Consider the following 21103-nt stretch of genomic DNA (forward strand, 5'->3'; position numbering starts at 1 on the left):
ATCAAAATAGTTTAGCCGTAATCATATTACTCATTGTGACATTTGTTGTCAAAATATTTCGTATAACTGTCAAGTTATTGTCAAAATATTGAAGTTTTAACTTCCGTATAGTAATTTTATATGTTGTAACTTAATAGTTATTTAAAAATATCTATATATTTTTGTTAAAAATAATAACATAAAGCTATATCATAATTTTAATGCGAAACCTTTGCTAAATTGTAATAAATAAAATATTTTATTTTAAATCTATCCATCTTACTTCACTCAGTTATATGAGTTCTCTGATATAATAAACACACCGTTATCTGACATTCAACGTAAGATTTGTATTAATATTAAGGATTTTTAACATTATCGAACAATGTTAATACTACTAATCTGACGTAATATAGTATTGATATTAAATTGTAATATTTTCTTATTTATAACAAAACACTTCTTTTTTTTCTGTATGTTTTATCAAAAGGCTCAAATTAAGTATACCATATTTATAATAAGCTTTTTTTAATCATTAATTCCTAATTTTAATTAAATTTAAACAATCAAACTATAATCATATTTTGTATAACTTATAAAAGAGTACACTCTTAGGAATATTAATACAATAAAAAATTGCATCTTTTGTATTATATTTATTATTAATAAAAACTACTATCTATAATCAATATATTATTTTTCTTCTTAAGGCCAGGATCTCTTAGCAGAGTAGCCTTCATACTTCTTTCTTGTTTTTAGGCCAGATACAATTGTAGAACTCTTAGGAAATACCGACTTTCCATTGAAGAGAGAATCATTATCTGTAATAAAAAGTAATTTATTAATTAAAGACTAACATACTGTACAACAGTATCTAACAAACTATGACAGAAATTCAATATACTTTTTTTCAATATTCTTTTTATACATTAGATTCTTGCAATATTAAAATAAAGAGATTGTAAATAACTAAATAGAAGACGACATATGTATATTTAAAATGTATTATTTCTGTTGATTTAGCTAATGTGTGGAATCTCAGAAATAAAAAAATAAAATAGTAGTATAATTAAATTACCGGGATGGAATCTAACATAATTTTCTTGGACATGCATATTCTTTGGCAATTCCATTTTCTTCAAGCTATCAAACGGAGTTGATGTATCGACCGGTGTCTCATAAAACTCTCTTAAATCATCTGAAATAATTTATACATATTATTTAGGGTAATTAATTAAGCAATACTGTGTCTTCTTCTTTCTTATGACACACCAATAATGATAGAAAGAGACAAATTGGTGTTTATTCAAATAGCTGCCAACCAATGTTTATGAATAAGGCAGCTTCTTTTTATTAATAAACCAATGTTTATTAATAAAAAGAATAAGATAAACTTTAAATATAAATCCTTTTAAATTATTTATAAAAAACAATATAGTTTATTCTGGTAGACTCTTACATATCATCTTTAGGAATCATCATTATATAAGAGTATTTGAAATTTAAAGGTCAAAAATGTAGTTCCAATGAAAACTAACTCGTTGATTATTATTTTACATAAATCACATACAACTGAATTTACAAACCATCACAAGCAATATAATACCCATAATTAAGGAGTAAATTAATATTTTGTGTAATGTAACTGTATCATTAATATATAGGAAACTAATTTAATATTTTCTCTAAGTTTTCTCTTATAGCTATGTACAATTATAAAGTATAAATAAGTAGTTTTTTAGTATGTTCTTTGGTAAGACACCACTTACCGACTGTCTCAATGGTATGTAACATAGAATTAGGAATGCCATGGCCTGTTTCGTCAAAACATGCCTTTAAGACAGTGTATTTAACATCAAGGGAATCAAACTCCGATTTAGTGTTCAATCCATTATCAGCACATATTTTAAGTATAGTTTTGTCTATATTTGCTGGTGGATCCCATGGTTTATTTGGACGAAGAAATCTGAAATAATTTTATTTATTTAAACATATTGAATAATGTTGAGAATTCATTAAAAAAAGTAACAAGTTGCATAAATTATTCTATTATTTGTTTTACTTTTAAATACTATTAAATTTGTATATAAATAGCGAATTTTATATACCCTCTTGCTGCAAGAGATTCAGCAGCAGCTTGTAGTTTCTTGTCTATTTTTGGAAATTTTTTTTGTTTATGTCTGACAGCTACTATCTGAAATAAATGCAGTAGTGAGATAAACCCAAAACAGATTTAAAAAAACATATTACTACGATGATAATAAAATATAACCTGAAAATTTTTACAAGTCATAGACAACACATTTCTAAACATTATTTTATAATTTTAACCAATTGCTTATACACAAACTATCAATAACTTATTTTATAGTAATATTATGGGAGTATGTTTCTTAGAGACTAAAAATTCCTATTTTAATTACAATTCCTCAAATTTGACAACCATATCTACGTTTCAATTTAGGAACTTGTTTTGTGTAGCAAATTATATTAGAGATAATTTTTGTTCTTTTTTTATTTCTTAAAAAAACACAATTAATATAGTTAAATAAAAGTTATGTAACATACACATATTTTTTTATTAATCTAAGTTTAAAAATGTTCTACGTTTTAAATTGCATCCGAATGAAACGTATTCAGATTTCTGAACGAAAGTAGTTCCTATTTTTACCGCTATGTGCGCTACCGTCGGCTTGGGTTGTTGTTTCCTATCCGCCATTTTCCAGTCGCCATTGAAAGGTGAAAACTTCACTAAATGTCGGTGATGATTTTAAGATTTTGAGTGGTTTCTTTAAGATTGAATCAGTTTTTAGTGTTGTGAAATGAAAATGAAGTGTCCCGGACTACCATGACGCATCAAAATCACCAAACAAACGGTGCAAGTCTCGAGGATTGCCACACAAACTTCTTCGCCTTGGTAAGTCACTTTTACATTGATGAAAGAACTCGTAGGTACTTTTCTTTCGAAATCCTTGTGATTATAGTAACACTATTATTGTGTGCGTCTGTTTTACGACATTGTATTGAACGTTTCGCTGTAAGTCAACAATAAATTCATGATGATCAACGGTCCAATTAGCATTATTATAGCGGTAGTGCTATACAAAATTCACCTTAATTGTAATACGGTAATGAAATCGATCAATTGCGTTAAATATTATGTATGGAGGAGTATATGCTTAGTCGGCTTATGACGCTCGACCGTTAGTCATCCTGGCATCATATCCCAACTAGTGGAGTCATGTCGTGTTGCTAACCCACAAAATGTCATCACATTCAGTGAGCGAGGCCACAAGAAGCCACAGGCCCATAGAGGTCATTTTGAATTCACCAGGCCGTAACGCGGACCGTAATGCGTTCGCGAGACTAGTTTCGCCAGGTCGAGGAAATAACTTTCTTATTACTTGCATTCTTACAGCTGCGTTCAGTTCAATACTGCGACATAATTTATGATAGTCGAAATGTTTATGTATAAAGAAACGGTCGGGTCATTCATTATCGTCGTGTTGTAGTGTGGAGTCGCTTTGCGTAACATTCGTAGCTGGCGCGAATTTTATCAGATTGTGTTCGGGTGAGGATTAGCGGCGGGTGTATGGCAAGGAGACAGGGGGGCACGGTGACGGGGTGGGGGCGGTCGGTCGTCCTCGGCGGAGAACAGCCCGGCGCCATTTCCACCTGACGCGTTGCCACATCTCCGCGCCGCGGCGCGCGCCTGCACCCGTCTCCCTCATCGCTCCGCCTATCTCGGCGCGATACAAATTACTGATTTCTTGCCCTGCCTGCTTATTGTCTAATTATTTATGCGACGTTTGCGGACACAGCTCCTTTTGTTGTATAGAATGCTTTCGTTTACATCGCCCGATCGTAGGACGGTGACGCATCGACCTACTAGGCTGACATTGCGCCGGGTTCAATACACTTTAGATCGGACATAACTTGATTTTAAATATTAACGCAAAACAGTATTTTCATAATTCTTTTATAAAAAACAACAAACGTTGTGTTGTATCATAAAAAGTATTTTTCCTTGTGTTATTTATGAATAATAACATGACCTACAGACCCACATTTATTAAAATACCACTCTTACGATTATTAGTTTTTTTATTATGACCTTCATATAAAAAAATAGCAGCATTCCTTACTTTATTGGAAATCAAAAATTGCAGTAAAGTTTCATAAAAAAAAGCCCCATTTAAAAATACCGATGCGGTACCATTATGGACATAATGAGCGGGTCTGTTGTCTCTTTCACATGATGCAAATCGTGTGCGATAATGTTATATTATTGGAATGTTTCGCGCGTTTTTACATAGTAAAACGGAACGTGTACGGAAAAAGTTCTTATATAATAAATACATTAAGACGTACATTGTTATTTACTAACACAATTTAAATTTATTTTAAATAATTTGTATTCAAACTTTCATTTTTATTTTCGTCGGACGTAATTACATTTTTGTACCAAATATTTCAAAATTAAAAAGACTAGTTTTAATTAATTTTAATTAATTTTAATTTAGGAAACAAGTATATGACAAGGATTGTGATAAATGCAGTCAGCGGTGATTCTACTGAATCTGCGCTGAGACAGATGTCGCGGGGGTCGAAGCTCGAGTTGCGCGGGCGTTTCGCTCATTCAAGCGTTATGAATGGTTATCGTAACTTTCCCATACAGAGGACCGGAGCGTGGCCTCCGCCTAGCTGTTACGTGCCATCTCATCCGTGCCAATATAATTCTATGACAATTAAAAAATATTTTTCGCTATATATAAAAAATCCATCAACTACATATATACCTAAGAACGTTTTTAAGACGACAGCACCAAATAATAAAGCTTATATAATTTTATAATTTAATTGTTTTTATCTATTATGAATATATCATTTAATATGATTTTTTAAATCGCAAACTCATCACAACATATACATTAAAAAAAGAATATTTCAATGAAATTGCTATAAAGATTATTCTGCAGTTATAGCGCAATATTCAGGACACCATCAACATTTATTAACAAATTCATGAATATATATTTTCTATAAAGGAACGATCCAAGCAAACCCCTCTACCTTCTACCGAATATTACGATGACTTAATATTTTAGCGTTCATTTCCGCTGGCGCCGTTGCGGCGTTATTGTCCATTGACCGTCCAAATTCACCGCTCAGTTATTCATGGTACCTGACGAACGCCAGCGGACCCATCCCTTATCTCCATGCAAACGAGCACATCTTCAATTACCCAAAGAATGTAGCGAGCTACTTCGCCAGGTACACTATTAACTGTAAGGTTTCTAATTTTAAAAATGTAGGTAATATCACCCTACATCGTGTGGAATAAAAGTGTAGATTTATATGTTGCGTTGATAATTAAAAATTTTTTTTGCTATACATAAAAAATCTATCACCTACATTCTTCCCGTCTGTACTGGCCGTCGTCGCGTTTGGACTCTACTACCACTTACCATCAGGTGGAGTAGACATTTGCCCTCTCGGCGAATATAAAAAAAAATATATATATATGTACCTAAGAACGTTTTTAAAACGACTGCACCACATAAACCTTATTATAATATTATAACCTAATTGTTTGATATTTGAACACGTTTTTAGATAACTAATATTGATGAAATATAAAAATGTGTATTATATAAATATTATTCGTAAATAAAAAAATATATGGTCGACATTTAAAAATTAAATGCTTAGACCGGATAGATGTGTAAACAACTCCGTTCACTGTCACTGTTTATGACTTAGAGAATAGATAAAATGATAGCTTATCAGCGAACGCATGTTGCTCATGCGATCATAGCTATCTATATCGTGAGCAAAGTATTTAGAATTACTCTGCCTTAATTTTAAATTAATAAATATTTAGAAGTTATTTAATCTCATACAATATAATTATTTATGTCATTCTCACCATATTACAATGGTTTATTTGTTCACATGTACTATACTCTTTAAATTAGTAGTAGTTTTTTATATGAAGCATTGTAATCATAAAAAGAAATAATATATATTTCGTGGTTTTGTTGTGTTGCGGTCCCGTCAGCTCACTGATAAACTATCGTTTCACTCGGTATCAAGGCTCCAGTCGGGACGGTGGCGATCATTATCATCGAGAGCTCACACTACCGTTAAACATGTTGCCACTTAAATAACAAGTATATTTTATTCACATCGGAATATCTATAACGAGGTTAATTTGACTTCTGTTAATATTATGTATGTTATTATAATACTTTTACATGCGAAAGTTTGTATATATGTTACTCAATCGCGAACGACTTGGATGTATTCTAATACTCGGCGTAGATCGAATATTTTCGTGGAATATGACGTAGATCATTGTTTAAGTATGAAAAAAGTTAATTTTATTCTTCGTCGCACGTCTAGCGTTTGTCACTAGTCCCCGAACATCGGGATACCCACTAAAAACTAGCGGTACCCTTACCGTCTTAACGAGGAGCGCCGCGGGATCGCTTGCGCATGCTACCGTGAGGTGGTAACTACCAGCTATTTTTTATATATTTAACACGTAGGATATTTTTTGCAACTCTGGTAATAACTCAAATGCATCAATTAACAGAAAACGACCACCACTGACTTCATCATCTCATGCTCGATGGTGGAGCACAGGATGAATGAAATGATTACTTCCTTGTTTATGCCATGAAGCAGTGGAGCAACGTGATCGAAAACACTTTTCCCTTAACGGGAGAATTATAACAAAAGAACTTTATTTACCAAAAAGAAACAAAATTAAGGTACAAAGCCATATAAAAAAGGTTACATTTTTGTAGCCTCAGCTTTTCAGTCTTTTTTTTTTATAGAATAGGAAGGTGGACGAGCATATGGGCCACCTGATGGTAAGTGGTCACCAAACGCCCTTAGACATTGGCATTGTAAGAAATGTCAACCATCGCTTATAGCCAATGCGCCACCAACCTTGGGAACTAAGATTTTATGTCCCTTGTGCCTGTAATTACACTGGCTCACTCACCCTTCAAACCGGAACACAACAATATCAAGTATTGCTGTTTTGCGGTAGAATATCTGATGAGTGGGTGGTACCTACCCAGACGAGCTTGCACAAAGCCCTACCACCAGTGAAACCTGTCGCCACCAGCCTTGTACATACGTTGCCAACATAAACGTTACTTTCAATACAGTAAAAGGTAGAGGAAAATAAAAATTACTTAACTAATAAACTTATGTTAATACATATTTATAACAATATGCCAAATAGGCTAAAAAAAAAAAAAAACAAAAAAAAAACGTGCAAACATTACTAAAACAATAAGAAGTTTTTTTTTGTTTAAATTCTAGGAAAAGGTAAATATTTCATTTTGAATATAATCTTATTTTAAAAAATGTATAAGTAAATAGATATATAGCTTTTAATATATTACAATAATTTAGAATACATACATACATGTACATACCAGTACATTTATTTAGCAATAGAGGATCAAACCATGTTGCGGCTAGACAATCCCTTTGCATTTACCACCAAACCGTCACCACCTAATTCTGTCGCCACGAACTTTAATTGTAAAAATCCGTAACAATAATATTTTAATGTTGCTTTGCTTAAAAAAAAAACAAACAAATATTACATTTCCAATACGAGTAACATCTACTTATGAGGTTTGTAAAAAAAGGTCTCACGTTAATTTGATCTTTATATGTAATTTTTTTTCCCATAGTTTGCGATAAATATTAAAACAACCGTTGACCTTGCGGTATGTTGATATCGCTGCAGTACCGCTACCCCGCGTCAAATTTTATCAAACTGATAATAGTTTCGCCTCGTTATCGCAACGTCTTGTAACGCCGGCAGCTTTTTAATGCCGGTCCAACAACGATTTTATGATATATAAATAATATATACATGTAATATTTAAATTAAATGATTTCCATTCCAATATGTAAATATGAAAACCTTTTTAACGTTCTTCGTGATATTGAACATATCTATTTAGTTTTTTTTTGTCGTGAATTTGATAAATTACTTAAACAAAAACGATATCATATTTTTTATGATTAAATACTTAATTAGATGTATCAATGATATAATAAAATTCGCGGTATTTTATACATTTATTTATAGTATTGATGTAAGAGATACTAAAATTATTATTAGCTTCATTCACATAATATATCTTGTAAAACAATTTTAAAAAATTATATGTTTTATTTAAATACAATAAGAAAATCGTACAAGTAAGTAATTATACATATATTTTTAAAGATTAGCTTGACATATATATATATATATAGTCATATACTATACATAGTCTAGGAGATCATTTTAAAAGAGATTTTTATTTATATAAACAACACAATAGAAGATTAAAAACATTTCTAATTATTAACACTCATTGATGCTACGAATAAAAACATAAGAACTCATGATTTTATATGTGAAATTTTATATGAAATCTGCTCTTCAAGCATTAATTAAATTGAATGCTACCGTCGGCACAGTATTTAGATTCCACCTAAAATAATCGACAAAAAACTGTAGTCACTATTTTTAATCAATCATATCACATGTAATCGATTTTGTTAGCTATACATCAACCAAAATAAATATATTGTGACCCACCGTCTGGCTCCAGGATTGTAAATAGCCCGTTTGAAGAATAAATTACTATTGTCTGAAGCGAAATTCCAAATATAATACAAGATACTGTCAAAATAACTAAAGTATACTAACCGAGAAGTATCAACTTTTCAAAACGCACATACGGCTAAGCTTAGTGTATCCGAAATAGATGTTAAAAAAAATTCAACTGGACATTGAAGTTAAAAGTAATCCCTAAAAATACTTTGGTATCATTACTTTAATTAGCTCAACGTTTTGTCAAACATAAAATAATTAGTTTTATTGGACATTTAAAACTAAATCATTAGTTGTTAATCGATTCAGTAACAGTAATAATGCATTGTTTACGTCGTCATTGTCTATTGTTTTTTCCTGTCAACTGTTAAAAGTTATGATGTGTCATAAGCAAACATAACAATAACTGAAATACTATTACAACATACAAGAATAGTTCATTTATGTGTACTAAAAATGGGAAAGTACCTAAAGTTGATCCCTGCGGAACACTTCTTTAACTCAGACCTAAGAGACTATAAAATATTTTTAAAAGCATTCAATGTGAAATAGAATAAATTTTAATTAAATACATATATCTACGTAATCATTATCTTATCGATTTACAGAATTCATTAATATTAATTATATAGTATAGGTTATTTTATTTTGTATACATTCTTTGATAATTTCTTAAGTAATACCATTCGTTTGTTATTATTTTTAAACTTTAATTTAGTAAAATTACCGAAAGATTAATTAAAGTGGTGTAAACAGATACCAAAGATGAAGCTATACCAGTTTTTTTTTCGATAACGAAAAATATACGAATTCGGTCCGATCGAAACATAAATATCCCGTCATTTTAGAGTTAAGTTTCAAGAGATACTGCCATATAGTATCTAAGTGTGTTTTATTGGTCCTGTTGCTAGACTGTATGGAGTCAGTAACTCTTTTTTGGGGCAATGTATACGGTTCTACATCAGGATCCCAGAAAGCGTTCAAAATTGTAAAGGAACGCTTGTGTGCTAAAGGTTATTATACAATCAATGAATTTATGGATGATAGCATACCTTGGGAATAAAACGATCGCCTGCTGGCTATTCCCTTTTTTATACATGAAACATGATATCAAAACATAAAAAAGCCCGCTGAGTTTCTTTCTCCGGTTCTTCTCGGGGCTGGCTGTTTCTTTTCCGTACGTTAGCTATGCCTAGATATAGATATTATACATAGGTTCTTAGATTTCGCCCTGGGAATGTCAACGTAGATGTCGCCGCTTTTCTTTAAACCTTTACTTTTTTTTATTAATCGTCTTAATTTTAATTATTTATATAATTTATAAATATTTTATTAAAATTTCACTGGATAGATTCATTCATTGATGTTATAAAATTAAATTAAAAACACTAGCAACAAAAGGATTTAGTGGGATGCCTTGTAGGTTTTATTTGGTCGGTTTAGAGAAAGTAGAAATAGTGACATTACAAGCGGACCAATCAGTGACCGTATCAATCGGAGGCCGTTGCTCAATTAGATAATTTGGTTAAAAGGCCAATTTATTCATAATATGACAATTTTAAGGATCAATTAATGAGAGGATTAGCAAGATTCCTTGCAATTTAAATTTCTCAAGTGAAGTTATGATATCACCGTTTTTATAATAACCCCGTGACATATATACGATTTCTGTAGCAAGGTCGTCCTTGATAAACAACAGCTTTGTAAAGTACGTCCTTCACCTAGATCGCATCCTGACTTACCTATTGAAACAATCCTTTCTCTCAGCTCTCAGAACTTTTCCTTGAGTTTTATAACAACTTGTACTTCGTTACTTTGTACGACATCATTCTGTAACTTTCAAATTTTGTTGTTTCGTATTCGAGCTTATGTATTTTAAACTTTACAAATTGCATCATTAGATTGAAAGATTTTTTAACTTAAAAAAAAAATAACAAATTTTGAATGTAAAGATCAATAGAATTTTTTTGGAAATATTGTTTCTATATATGTAACAGGTAGAAAAGATTCCATACAGTAAAATGGAATGACTTAATGGGGGAGTCATTTATATCTTTATAATGTGTGTGTCAATATCTATGCGGATAGCTTTTAGCACAGCCGCTACTAATAAAAATAATTTGAAGTATTTAGCACGTATTATAATTGCGTCTGAGTGACCGTCGTCCAGCGAGTAAGTCGGCGTAATGTGAGCGGTGCTAGCGGGCTACTCTCTTATCTTGACCTACATATCGCCGGCCGCGACGAAGCAGCCCGCACCGTCGCACTCTACCTAATCTACAAGCGTTAATTGTCACTTTACAACAATCATTAACATACATCTTATTACTCGTTCAGGGTTAACAATTACATCAATTATAAAAACCTACTTATAATACATATCGTACTAGTCGAACAATGTTAACGCTACTATTTATGCAATACTGCTTCCCATTTCGCTAAATTTTATAGGCAACGCACTTTCTCTTATGAAATAAAGATAAAAAAAAAGAATTCATAAAGAAGTGGTTCATATAAAAACAATCATTAATATATTGTAAACATAAGCTGAATCAGGATGTAACGGACATTCTTTTTAAATTCGTACATGGTACTCGTACTCATATTTCAGTACGGTTACATACCAAACAGATTCAATCTTGGATACTTTTTAATGAAACTGCATATTTGTTAAACTTATTAACTTACATTGTTGGGCAAAATCTCTCCTTCTAGGATTCGGCTGTACACTGCTTAACTTGATATATTTGCACTACTACAAACTACTTTAAAAGTTTAATCGATCTTATCCCGAATTTAAATCTGCGCTCTTCGATAAATATCCACGTAATCTATCTACTGGACAATCATCGTTCGTCCATACAATGCTCTTCGAAATTAAGTTCCTGTGCCATTGAACGTTCGATTTCATTTCGCATTCTTTTGCAGTCGTAAAATAATAATGCCACTCAGAGTGAGATGAAGTAACGAGATGAAACGGAAAGCGCACGGTACATAAACACTGAATGTTTTCCTCGAGTCATCAGAGCCTTGACCCGGTATGTGATGTGTCATGATAATGTGAGGGAAGACGATATTGAGGTCAAGGACGATGGTGATGACTGTCGATGATCCTTAAACTCCTCGCAACGTTCTTGTGTTATGATAATATATTTCATTCAATAAAGGCCAAGGAAAGATCAGATCTTTGCAAAGGATTGTTATTAGAAAAAGATGCTATTTTAGATATATAATGTATTCTCTTTTAAAACATCATTTCTAAAGAAATTTGTTTTAATAGTTTGTTTAGGATTATATACAGCGTGTTTACAAAAATAAAACAAGAGTTTATCCGCTCCTCGCTTTTGATCAATCAAATGTGAACTAAATACAGAACTATAATTACCAACTACCAAATATCTTGCATGCGCTAACGAATAAATCAATTTGCGCCATCTATTGGTACCGGAATATAACATACGAACTTAAGAAACAGCGTATTAATAGCCATTACTGATAGAACAATTTACTCATCTAAATATTTTGTTTCGTCTTACGGCTAGTGATATGAGTGGGCGAATAATAACCTATGAATAAGGATAGAAGATTAATTTCTTAAGTTACTAACTCTACCATTTTTATTCGGTAATTACGGTTATACTTTTACGCAAAAGTTTCTACATTATTTTTATGTTCGTATCGCCTTGGCCCTTCGTTTTGACCCTGTATTCACGGAAAACTGGTGTAACTTAAATATCTAGTTTTATCAGTTACGTATTTTCCAAGAACGTGACATATTAAATATAAAATTAAATCATGGGTATAAATAGGTATAACACATATAAATATAAAATAGTATAAAATATATTTTAATATGATTTTTTTATTAATTTTAAACACGTGATCGATGACCCCATTTCGTTAAAAGACAATGTACAAAGTATTGACACCGCAACACTAAGCTTATTAATAAAGAATGTATCTGGGTTGAATCGTGTTGTAAATTAAGTGTAAAATCAGCGGTGTTGATGTTGCGCAATGAGATATTATGCGTTTGCTTGTAAACAAGGGTCTCTTGATATAGCATCGGAAACTCGGCCGAATGCAGCGTCAGAGGGCATGCGATTAAATTTAAAACGCTTTCACTCAACGAGCAGCCCCTCCTCCCTGTCCCCCCACCGGCTGCGGCCAGAGTCGCGAACTCGTTTCTGCGATCAGTGCCGAAGATTGCACTCGATGAATTCGTCGACTCTGTTGTTTTATTTTCACGTTACAATTGACTGCTCCTTTAGTCATAACTCTATTAAGATAAATGATATTGTAATCCTCGTGTTGAACGTGTAATTTAAAATTACTTATATAGCGGGAAACTTTTATTAACAATAATATAAGTTTGAGGAAAAAAATTATATTTAAGAATGGTGAATAACCAATGAGCGTACAACTTCATCGCGTACCACTTACCAAATGGTGCACGATACATTTTCGTGTCACCATACAAAGTAGAACAAGTGAACAAGAAAATACAAGCCATCGAGCGCTTTTTTTATTCACGCTTTACTACACCGTGACATCTAAACTTATATATTAACATGAGTCGGGGTTGTTCTTTAAGAACAGATTCGAATATCGAACGTGACTTATATTTATTACTCAAATATATTATATCAACATTTAAAAATATATGACATACTTATTTTTCAAATTTGTCATCAATATTGCGATTCTCTGGTTACAGATTAAGTTATCAATTGAAATCTGTGATTTAAAGCAATTAATGGTTGTTTATAAACGTGTGATATGTTTTTAAAATCACATCAACATTCATAGAATATGAATATTTTCTCGATTAATAGAAAGATTTGACGAGCTGGTTGGCGTAGTTGGTAGATACTTGCTTTTTACGCCGAAGGTTGTGGGTTCGATTCCCACCCAGGACAGACATTTGTGTGCATGAACATGTCTGTTTGTCCTGAGTCTGGGTGTAATTATCTATATAAGTATGTATTTACAAAAAAAAAGTAGTATATGTGGTATATCTGTTGTCTGGTTTCCATAGTACAAGCTTTGTATAAGCTTAATTTGGGATCAGATGGCCGTGTGTGAAAAATGTCCCAGGATATTATTATTATTATATTATTATAAAAAAGAGTGCTAAAATCAATTGGTCAATCAATCAATCGGCGGTAGCGCTTGACGTTACATAAGTACTTGTAAAAGTCTATTTGAATAAAAAATATTTTGATTTTGAATTGAAAACTATAAATTCTTACGTTCACAATTGCAACGTATTCGTTGTAACTTTAATAATAAGCCAAAATGAAACAAATTAAACTGTTTTTATAAAATATGTTACGACTGACGATACTTATGTAATTTTATATTCTTACGGCCTGACGTTGTTTAGTAGTTAGTATAAAGTAGCGGATGAATAGTTTAAAATGTTGTCTTCTTCTTTATAATGTCAAGTCAATAATGAGAAAAAGAGCGAAATCAGTGTTTTAAACAATCGCTTAACAATGTTTATAATTAAGAGAGATATTTGATAAGTTATTGTTTTAATCAGTCTCAAAATGACACAAATGGCTGGACGCACATGGCAACGATATATCGTAGCGATCTATCTGTACAGTCTGTCTGCGAAGTTTTATCGTGGCTTGTGAATGGCGGCGTAAATCTTATCGCTCGGCTGATTAAGGGACTTGCTCTGTAATGTTTCGGTATCGATATGGTGAACAATTGGAGGAACTCATCATCTTCTGTTATTCCCGATGACGTGGAATATTATGTGCGAACTTTTGCGGAGAACTGATGATATCGACGCATTTATCCATAGCGTGTTTTTTTTATAGAATAGAAAGGCGGACGAGCGTATGGGCCACCTGATGGTAAGTGGTCACCAACGCCCATAGACATTGGCATTGTAAGAAATGTTAACCGTCGCTTACATCACCAATGCGCCACCAACCTTGAGAACTAAGATGTTAAGTCCCTTGTGCCTGTAATTACACTGGCTCACCAGTTTGAAGAACTGGAACACAGCAATACCAAGTACTGCTGTTTTGGGGTAGAATATCTGATGAGTGGGTGGTACCTACCCAGACGAGCTTGCACAAAGCTCAATCACCAGTTTAGAGAATATAGAATCGTTTGATGTAACCATCTAAACTCAAATCGCTACGATATGTCGTTGTCGTATGTAGTCGCCACAAGCTACGCTATATATATCGATATTGATAATATTCTGGTTAATTAATGTTATGTATGTAATATAAAGTTAGGAGCATTATATAAACACGTCTTCCTTGTCCGACCGTAATGGACATCGTATTAAAAGGTAAGGTGAAATTTCTACCTCGCTAATGATATGACCATATATAATATAAAACGTAGTAATTAAAAGTAATTAGAATTGTATTATTAACTAGCTTTGTCCCGCGGTTATATGCATACTCATAATGGATTATATATTCCTATTTCATACAGAGTGGTAGGCAGCTATAGAAAGCGTTATGCGTTCCGATCGTAATGTTGAAACTATGTAGTCTACTAGTTGGTAGCCTATTTACTTTTCGGTACCTTTGTCCCCTGATATCGCATATGTAAAACTTTATTACGGTCAGCTAAGTATTATAGTTGGACGTATAAACGTAATAAGCACTCGTTTTATAACATTGGTTTCGATAGGAACAACTTCGAGAAGGCAGCCGATCGAGGAATTCGCTTGGGATGGGCAGCATTTGGTAATCTTCGTCAAGTCCTCACGTCGTCTATACCGCAATGTTTAAAGACGAAAGTCTTCAACCAATGCGTCTTACCTGCCATGACATACGGTGCCGAAACGTGTACACTAACTGCGGGACTAGTACACAAATTCAAAGTCCCTCAGCGTGCTATGGAGCGAACTATGCTCGGAGTATCTTTGAAGGATAAGATGAGAAATGAGATTATCCGGAAAAGAACCGGAGTCACCGACGTAGCCTGCAAAATTAGCAGGCTGAAGTGGCAGTGGGCTGGTTACGTATGTCGTAGGACCGATGGCCGTTGGAGCAGACGAGTCCTAGAGTGGAGACCGCGAATCGGCAAACGCAGCGTAGGGCGCCCTCCAGCCAGGTGGACCGATGACCTTAAGAAGGTGGCGGGGACCTACTGGATGCGTAAGGCGGAGGATCGGGAGCTTTGGCGCACCTTGGGAGAGGCCTATGTTCAGCAGTGGATTACGAAACGCTGTTGATTTTCGATTGTAGAAATTAAGAAAAACGAATGCCAAAAAGACAATCAATTTCGATTAGTAGTTTCTGAAATGAACCGTACAAATTTCCCAGCTTAATATCTATTTACAATTGCAAAGATAAAATGTTTTCTATCATTCTTACAATGCTAATGTCTAAGGGCGTTTGGTGACCACTTACCATCAGGTGGCCCATATGCTCGTCCACCTTCCTATTCTATAAAAAAAAAAGCTTAATATCTATTTACAATAGCAAAGATAAAATGTTTTCTATCATTCTGTAGATTTTAATATAACATCATCAATGTGATATGAATGTTATATTACATAAAATTATTTTTAAATATCTCCCTATATAAAAACGAAACACATTATTATAATTATTGTAAGTAGAAAATATTCAAACTTGTTCTACGTAAAAACTGTCAAATATTGATGAGTACGGAGCTCTCGACGTCCTCTTTTATTCCAGTATGCATGTGCGACAATCCCTCTCATAGTCCTTTGTATTCATAAAAGCTTTGCGGTATGCGAATCGGAATCTGCACTGTCACAGCAACTATATTATGAGCTTATATTTTTTTTACAATGGACGTTGTTTTTTTTTACAATCATATAGAGTTCACGAAAAAGATACATTTTAAAACAGTTCAATTGACATAAAAGCTAGATATAATGACAATTGAAGGAATAATTATTATAGTATTATGCAGCCATTAAAGCCGCTTGTTAGGTATATTATTCAAATAAGAGCCGGCTACTACCAAGTAAACATTGTTTTTCTTTAGATTCCATATAATATTATGCTCACCGGTTGCCATTTGTTTTAATAACATTCTATGTTATAACTTAACGAGTTTTAACCGAGTAAGCAATTTAGTTTTTGTTATTATATTAAGGAGTAATCTCTCCCCGTGGCTTCGTCCGCGTGTGCGGGGGGGAGGGGTTTATGTACCCTATGTTTTGTTACCCCTGACAATGTATATGCAAATTTCATGATGATTAGTTGAATAGTTAAGACGTGAAAGCTTATGAAACAATTGGTTTGTTACAAATAAAGTTTTGTAAACAAACAAACTCACTTTCGCATTTATCATATTAGCATGCACATGAATAAGTGGTTTACATATTGCCTGGTATGAAATTAATTCAATTTTTTTTAATATATTATAATGAATAAATAAAATTAACGCGTTTTAATAATATATATACTATATCAGCAACGTTATTACTGAAAGTATATATATTATATATGTATTACGTAATGCTTACGTACAAAAACTAGGGCAAATCCTCAAATTTCTAGATGTACGCTGTCTTAAGGTTCGTTGACCGCGGACGCGCGCGCCTGTCTTTACCGTTAGCTGGATAGCATACTGTAGTGCAGCCTACCTGTATACCCTTCACCCTTGCTCAGGGTGTAATTTTCTCCGGTTCATCCTTACTTTTTCTCCATTTTTTACGTCGAGCTTGTCTCGTCAGAAATGCTTCAACGTTCTTTGAAAATACGACCATAAGTATACTTGAGTAGAACGAGAGATTTGTTTTGTAAGAATATTCCGTAAGGAAGATTTTTTTTGTGATGTAAAGCGATTGTGCTTTATGTTCACAATTGACACAGTGATTTTAAATATAAAGATATAAACGTATGCTTAAGATGATGATTTTATTGAAAACTTGCAAAATTAAAATATGAGAAAAAAAATAGGTTCCGAGTTTCTTTCGCCGGTTCGTCTCAGTTCAGGGCATTTTCACTTCGTTGGCTATCAATAAGTAATGACAATGCTTATTTTTACAATGAATAAATGAGTTTGTAGTATGTAACATGTACGGTTTATTTTGTTAAAGCTAAATTTGTTAAGGTTGTATGTTTTAATTAGTTTTAATGCGTCGCAGTTCAATGGCCGATCGAACGATTGTCAAGTTATTATTTCAACTCGATTACGGCATTGCAAAAGCGTGCGAACAATAGATACAATGAGAGAACTCGTAATCTAAATATTACATGTCGGTGGCTGTCACTGTCCGTGCTTGAGAGACTTTATTACTTTAAGAAGCTCGTTATATACTATTGATTTTGTTCTGGCATCAGTTAATCTATTGAATTTTGTTTATCCTTTGAATATATTTATAAAAATGTCATGTAATTCGTAACTGTTTCTTTCTGTTGTTGTTTTGTTTAATATTAGTTTTTTAGATATAGAGAATTATTGTTGTATTTTTTTTTAATTAAACAGTCTTCTTATTAAGTACTTAATTCTTATTTTACATAAAACATTAATTCCAACTCGTAAGTTCTCTGTTTTTTCTATAAACATCATATTGTACAACTTTTATTTCTTATTAACTTTATTTAATCTAGTAGCAGATATACAATGTTGTTTCAATGACTATCAAAGCCAAGCGCATAATAGTATTATTGTATTCATCACAACTCGTTACCGTACCGGCTCCGCCTGAGCCCGCGCAGCCTGACCTCACCGACCGGCGCGTGCCTCTCGACGCGCTCGTCGCATAACAATTTCGTTCACACTTTGAGCTTCAATATCATATAGCATGGATTGCCAGCGGATTTAATTGAGGCCTTCTATTTTAAACTCGTATTTGAATCCTTTGTTTCTTATATGTATTGTTTTTAAGATTAAATCGAACAGTTCACTGTTTAAACGAGTTTGCACATCGACTGTACCCAAATAAGCCACGTTAATTTAAAAGTTTTATATACATACTTGTAACTATAATATTGTATATAAATTAATTATATAATATAATTTATTAAATGAATCAATAAAAAATGTCTTAGATGTTACAAATGCGTTCTATTATCTAAATCTCTCGGGTCAGAGGTAATTGTTTTATCATTTTAATATTGGCACAGATAACTATATACTTCGGTATTTGTAAACGCTTTGTTCCCGTCTCTTTCCCGTCCGTTCTTATTTGAATGACAAAGAGGGAGTGAGGTAGCTGTAAGTGGCGACTCGTTACCGCCTACACGCCCCCGGTAACATGGTTCTAGTTGTCGGAAGAATCTGTTTGACTCCTGTTTACAGTACGGCTACATTATATTCACTCCACGTGCAAAAACCTGACATTGTAAATTGAACTTTATAAATATGATGTAATGGTTCAGTTTGAGAATACATCGATTAATATAGCTGTGGGAAATGTTACGATTGTAGCTCCTTTATAAGTTTAACCGACTATTAGTCTTAAGGGTTGATCGAGGTCAGATAAATTAATAGGTAAACTTTTATCGTAATAAAGTATTAAACGAGCTCATTAAATTAATTACATCTCCGTTTGACTGTTCATGTTTTGTTCGATACGGAATGAATTTACGGTATTTTATATATATTTCGAAAATGTAATACACTTGATATTTTTATTCAAGTTTTAATTTTAAGATTTTAATATTGTAGTTCTTTTAAAAAAAAAACTTGACGTACTTTACTTTTTGAACTGATCATTACTCACTGTATAGTTTTTTAAATAAGTCTTGGGTATACTATCCCAGTAGTAAATAATAGCAACTATTATAAAAATAAAATTTCCAAAATTTTATTTTAGACCACAAGTTTTATATACGTTAAACATTCCATAACATAAAATTAAATGCTAAATGACATGTCTTAGACTTCCTTATAACTATTATTTTTTAATACGTAATCTATTATATATATATTACATAATTAATAATTAAATTATCCAGTTAGAATAATATAATTCAATAACGATTATATGTTTTATAATGTAAACAATTGTAATTGCAACATGTATACATGTCTTATCTTGATTATTGATTTACGGAATATGTACAGCGCTCCAAAGTCATAGCATAGTAACAGTAACTTGGCACTTACCTACGCCATTGGTGGACTAGATGTTAATACATCACGGACGATTATGACCGTTATCTCAAAGGAGCACATGTTAGATTTGCTCGTTGCTCAGACCAGAGCCTTATAGTGAAATGACACGCGCAATCCATAGTAATGATGTTCGCGGAAGTAGCCGACATGAGGCGATCATGTCACGCACCGTGTCACCGAGCTCGGTCGGAAAATTGAAAAGATATCGATTTAGTAAAATCGCTGTTCTATTTAATTATTTCTTACAAATTGAACAAAATTAAAAACAGAAAACAATGATGTACATTTATTATTTAAAGAAAGTATATTACATTTAAAGGTTTTAGCATGTTATATTTTTGTGCCACATACACGCATTATGCGTCGCTATTTACGTATACAATATTATATACAAGTCAATTTTCGTCGTTCCAAAAAAAATTGCACATTGAAGTTGTTCTTACAAACATTTTCATTTCTATGCTTCATTAAAAAGCATTTAATAGAAACTCGATTAATAAATAAAGTGACGTAAAAGACATTGTTAAATCTGAGCACTATTTATGTAACAACTATATTATCTGATGTAAATTTCGTTAAATATCACGTTTCTCTGTCATATATCTTAAATTTCTCAATGTTGGAAATGCATGCTATATAAATTTACTTCGAATGAATTACATTCATGTTCTTAACATACGTACATACAAACTCATAATAAATTATTAGTGATTTAAAATTTAAAGTTAATATAACTTAAAAAAATTGAAAAAAATCAAAATCGACCCCCTAGAGAGTTATGACGTCACAGAACAAAAATGCAGTAGCGAAGTGCAGGGCCGGGGGCGAGCGCACGCGCACGTCTCTGTCGCCGTCACATCATCCTCGATTGTTTACCCCGCTAGTAACGTAACCGCGCTGTTGCCGCGCCGTGTTCGCCTCCTCTCACTTTCGCGACGCTCTGTCCCACTCGTACATAGTAAACCCTTCTCGCTCTCGGCTAGCGGTGTTCGACTTTTTTGGACATGCAGTTTTTTCCGTTGTCGGTTATGCTCGCTTTACGGACCTACATTGTTTACAGTCAACTGTTTCTTTAATTGTACATATTTTATGGTTCCGGTAGTTTCTCGATTAGATAAAGCTCTAGCTAAGGACCATTGTATTGACTGTTATTACCTGTTTCTAAAACAATGTCTCATACAAAACTAAATGTATCCACTATGCTCAAACGGACAAAGTAAAAGTAAATTGGAAACGAAATATTAACACTGTAAGAAACCTAAAATGTAGGACATTACTGAAACGGGGTCAATTTTAAACCTAACATTGGATAACAACATACCAAAGAGTATAAGCAATTATTATTACTTTATATAAAATTTTAACGTTTCATACTTTAAGAACAATGATCCTACCGAACAACGACCT

General features: G+C 32.7%; 2 protein-coding genes across 3 annotated transcripts in view; one reads left to right on the top strand and one right to left on the bottom strand.

The window, feature by feature from the left end:
* Nucleotides 1-620: 620 nt before the first annotated feature.
* On the bottom strand, nucleotides 621-2428 carry LOC126770240 (39S ribosomal protein L50, mitochondrial). Its single transcript, XM_050489516.1, has 5 exons — nucleotides 2252-2428; nucleotides 2088-2173; nucleotides 1749-1945; nucleotides 1058-1177; nucleotides 621-800 (listed from the first exon to the last, which is right to left on the bottom strand). Exons 1-5 carry the CDS (start codon nucleotides 2291-2293, stop codon nucleotides 685-687), a joined length of 561 nt encoding a protein of 186 aa, XP_050345473.1. The 5' UTR covers nucleotides 2294-2428; the 3' UTR covers nucleotides 621-684.
* Nucleotides 2429-2688: 260 nt separating this feature from the next.
* Nucleotides 2689-21103, top strand: part of LOC126770160 (mediator of RNA polymerase II transcription subunit 13) — a 65853-nt gene continuing 47438 nt past the window's right edge. For both annotated transcript variants that reach the window (XM_050489361.1, XM_050489362.1), the window contains exon 1: nucleotides 2689-2896. In XM_050489361.1, coding sequence (XP_050345318.1) covers nucleotides 2828-2896 — 69 coding nt within the window. In that variant the 5' untranslated portion in view covers nucleotides 2689-2827. The remainder of the gene's footprint in view (nucleotides 2897-21103) is intronic.

Source organism: Nymphalis io, chromosome 8 (assembly GCF_905147045.1).
Source record: "Nymphalis io chromosome 8, ilAglIoxx1.1, whole genome shotgun sequence".
Lineage (NCBI taxonomy): Eukaryota > Metazoa > Arthropoda > Insecta > Lepidoptera > Nymphalidae > Nymphalis > Nymphalis io.

Coding starts and splice junctions, on each gene's coding strand:
- LOC126770240 (XM_050489516.1), bottom strand. CDS start 2,293: ATGTTTAGAAATGTGTTGTCTATGACTTGTAAAAATTTTCAG. Junction 1,178..1,748: donor ACATACCATTGAGACAGTCG/GTAAGTGGTGTC, acceptor AAATTATTTCAG/ATGATTTAAGAGAGTTTTAT. Junction 801..1,057: donor TTATGTTAGATTCCATCCCG/GTAATTTAATTA, acceptor TTTTTATTACAG/ATAATGATTCTCTCTTCAAT.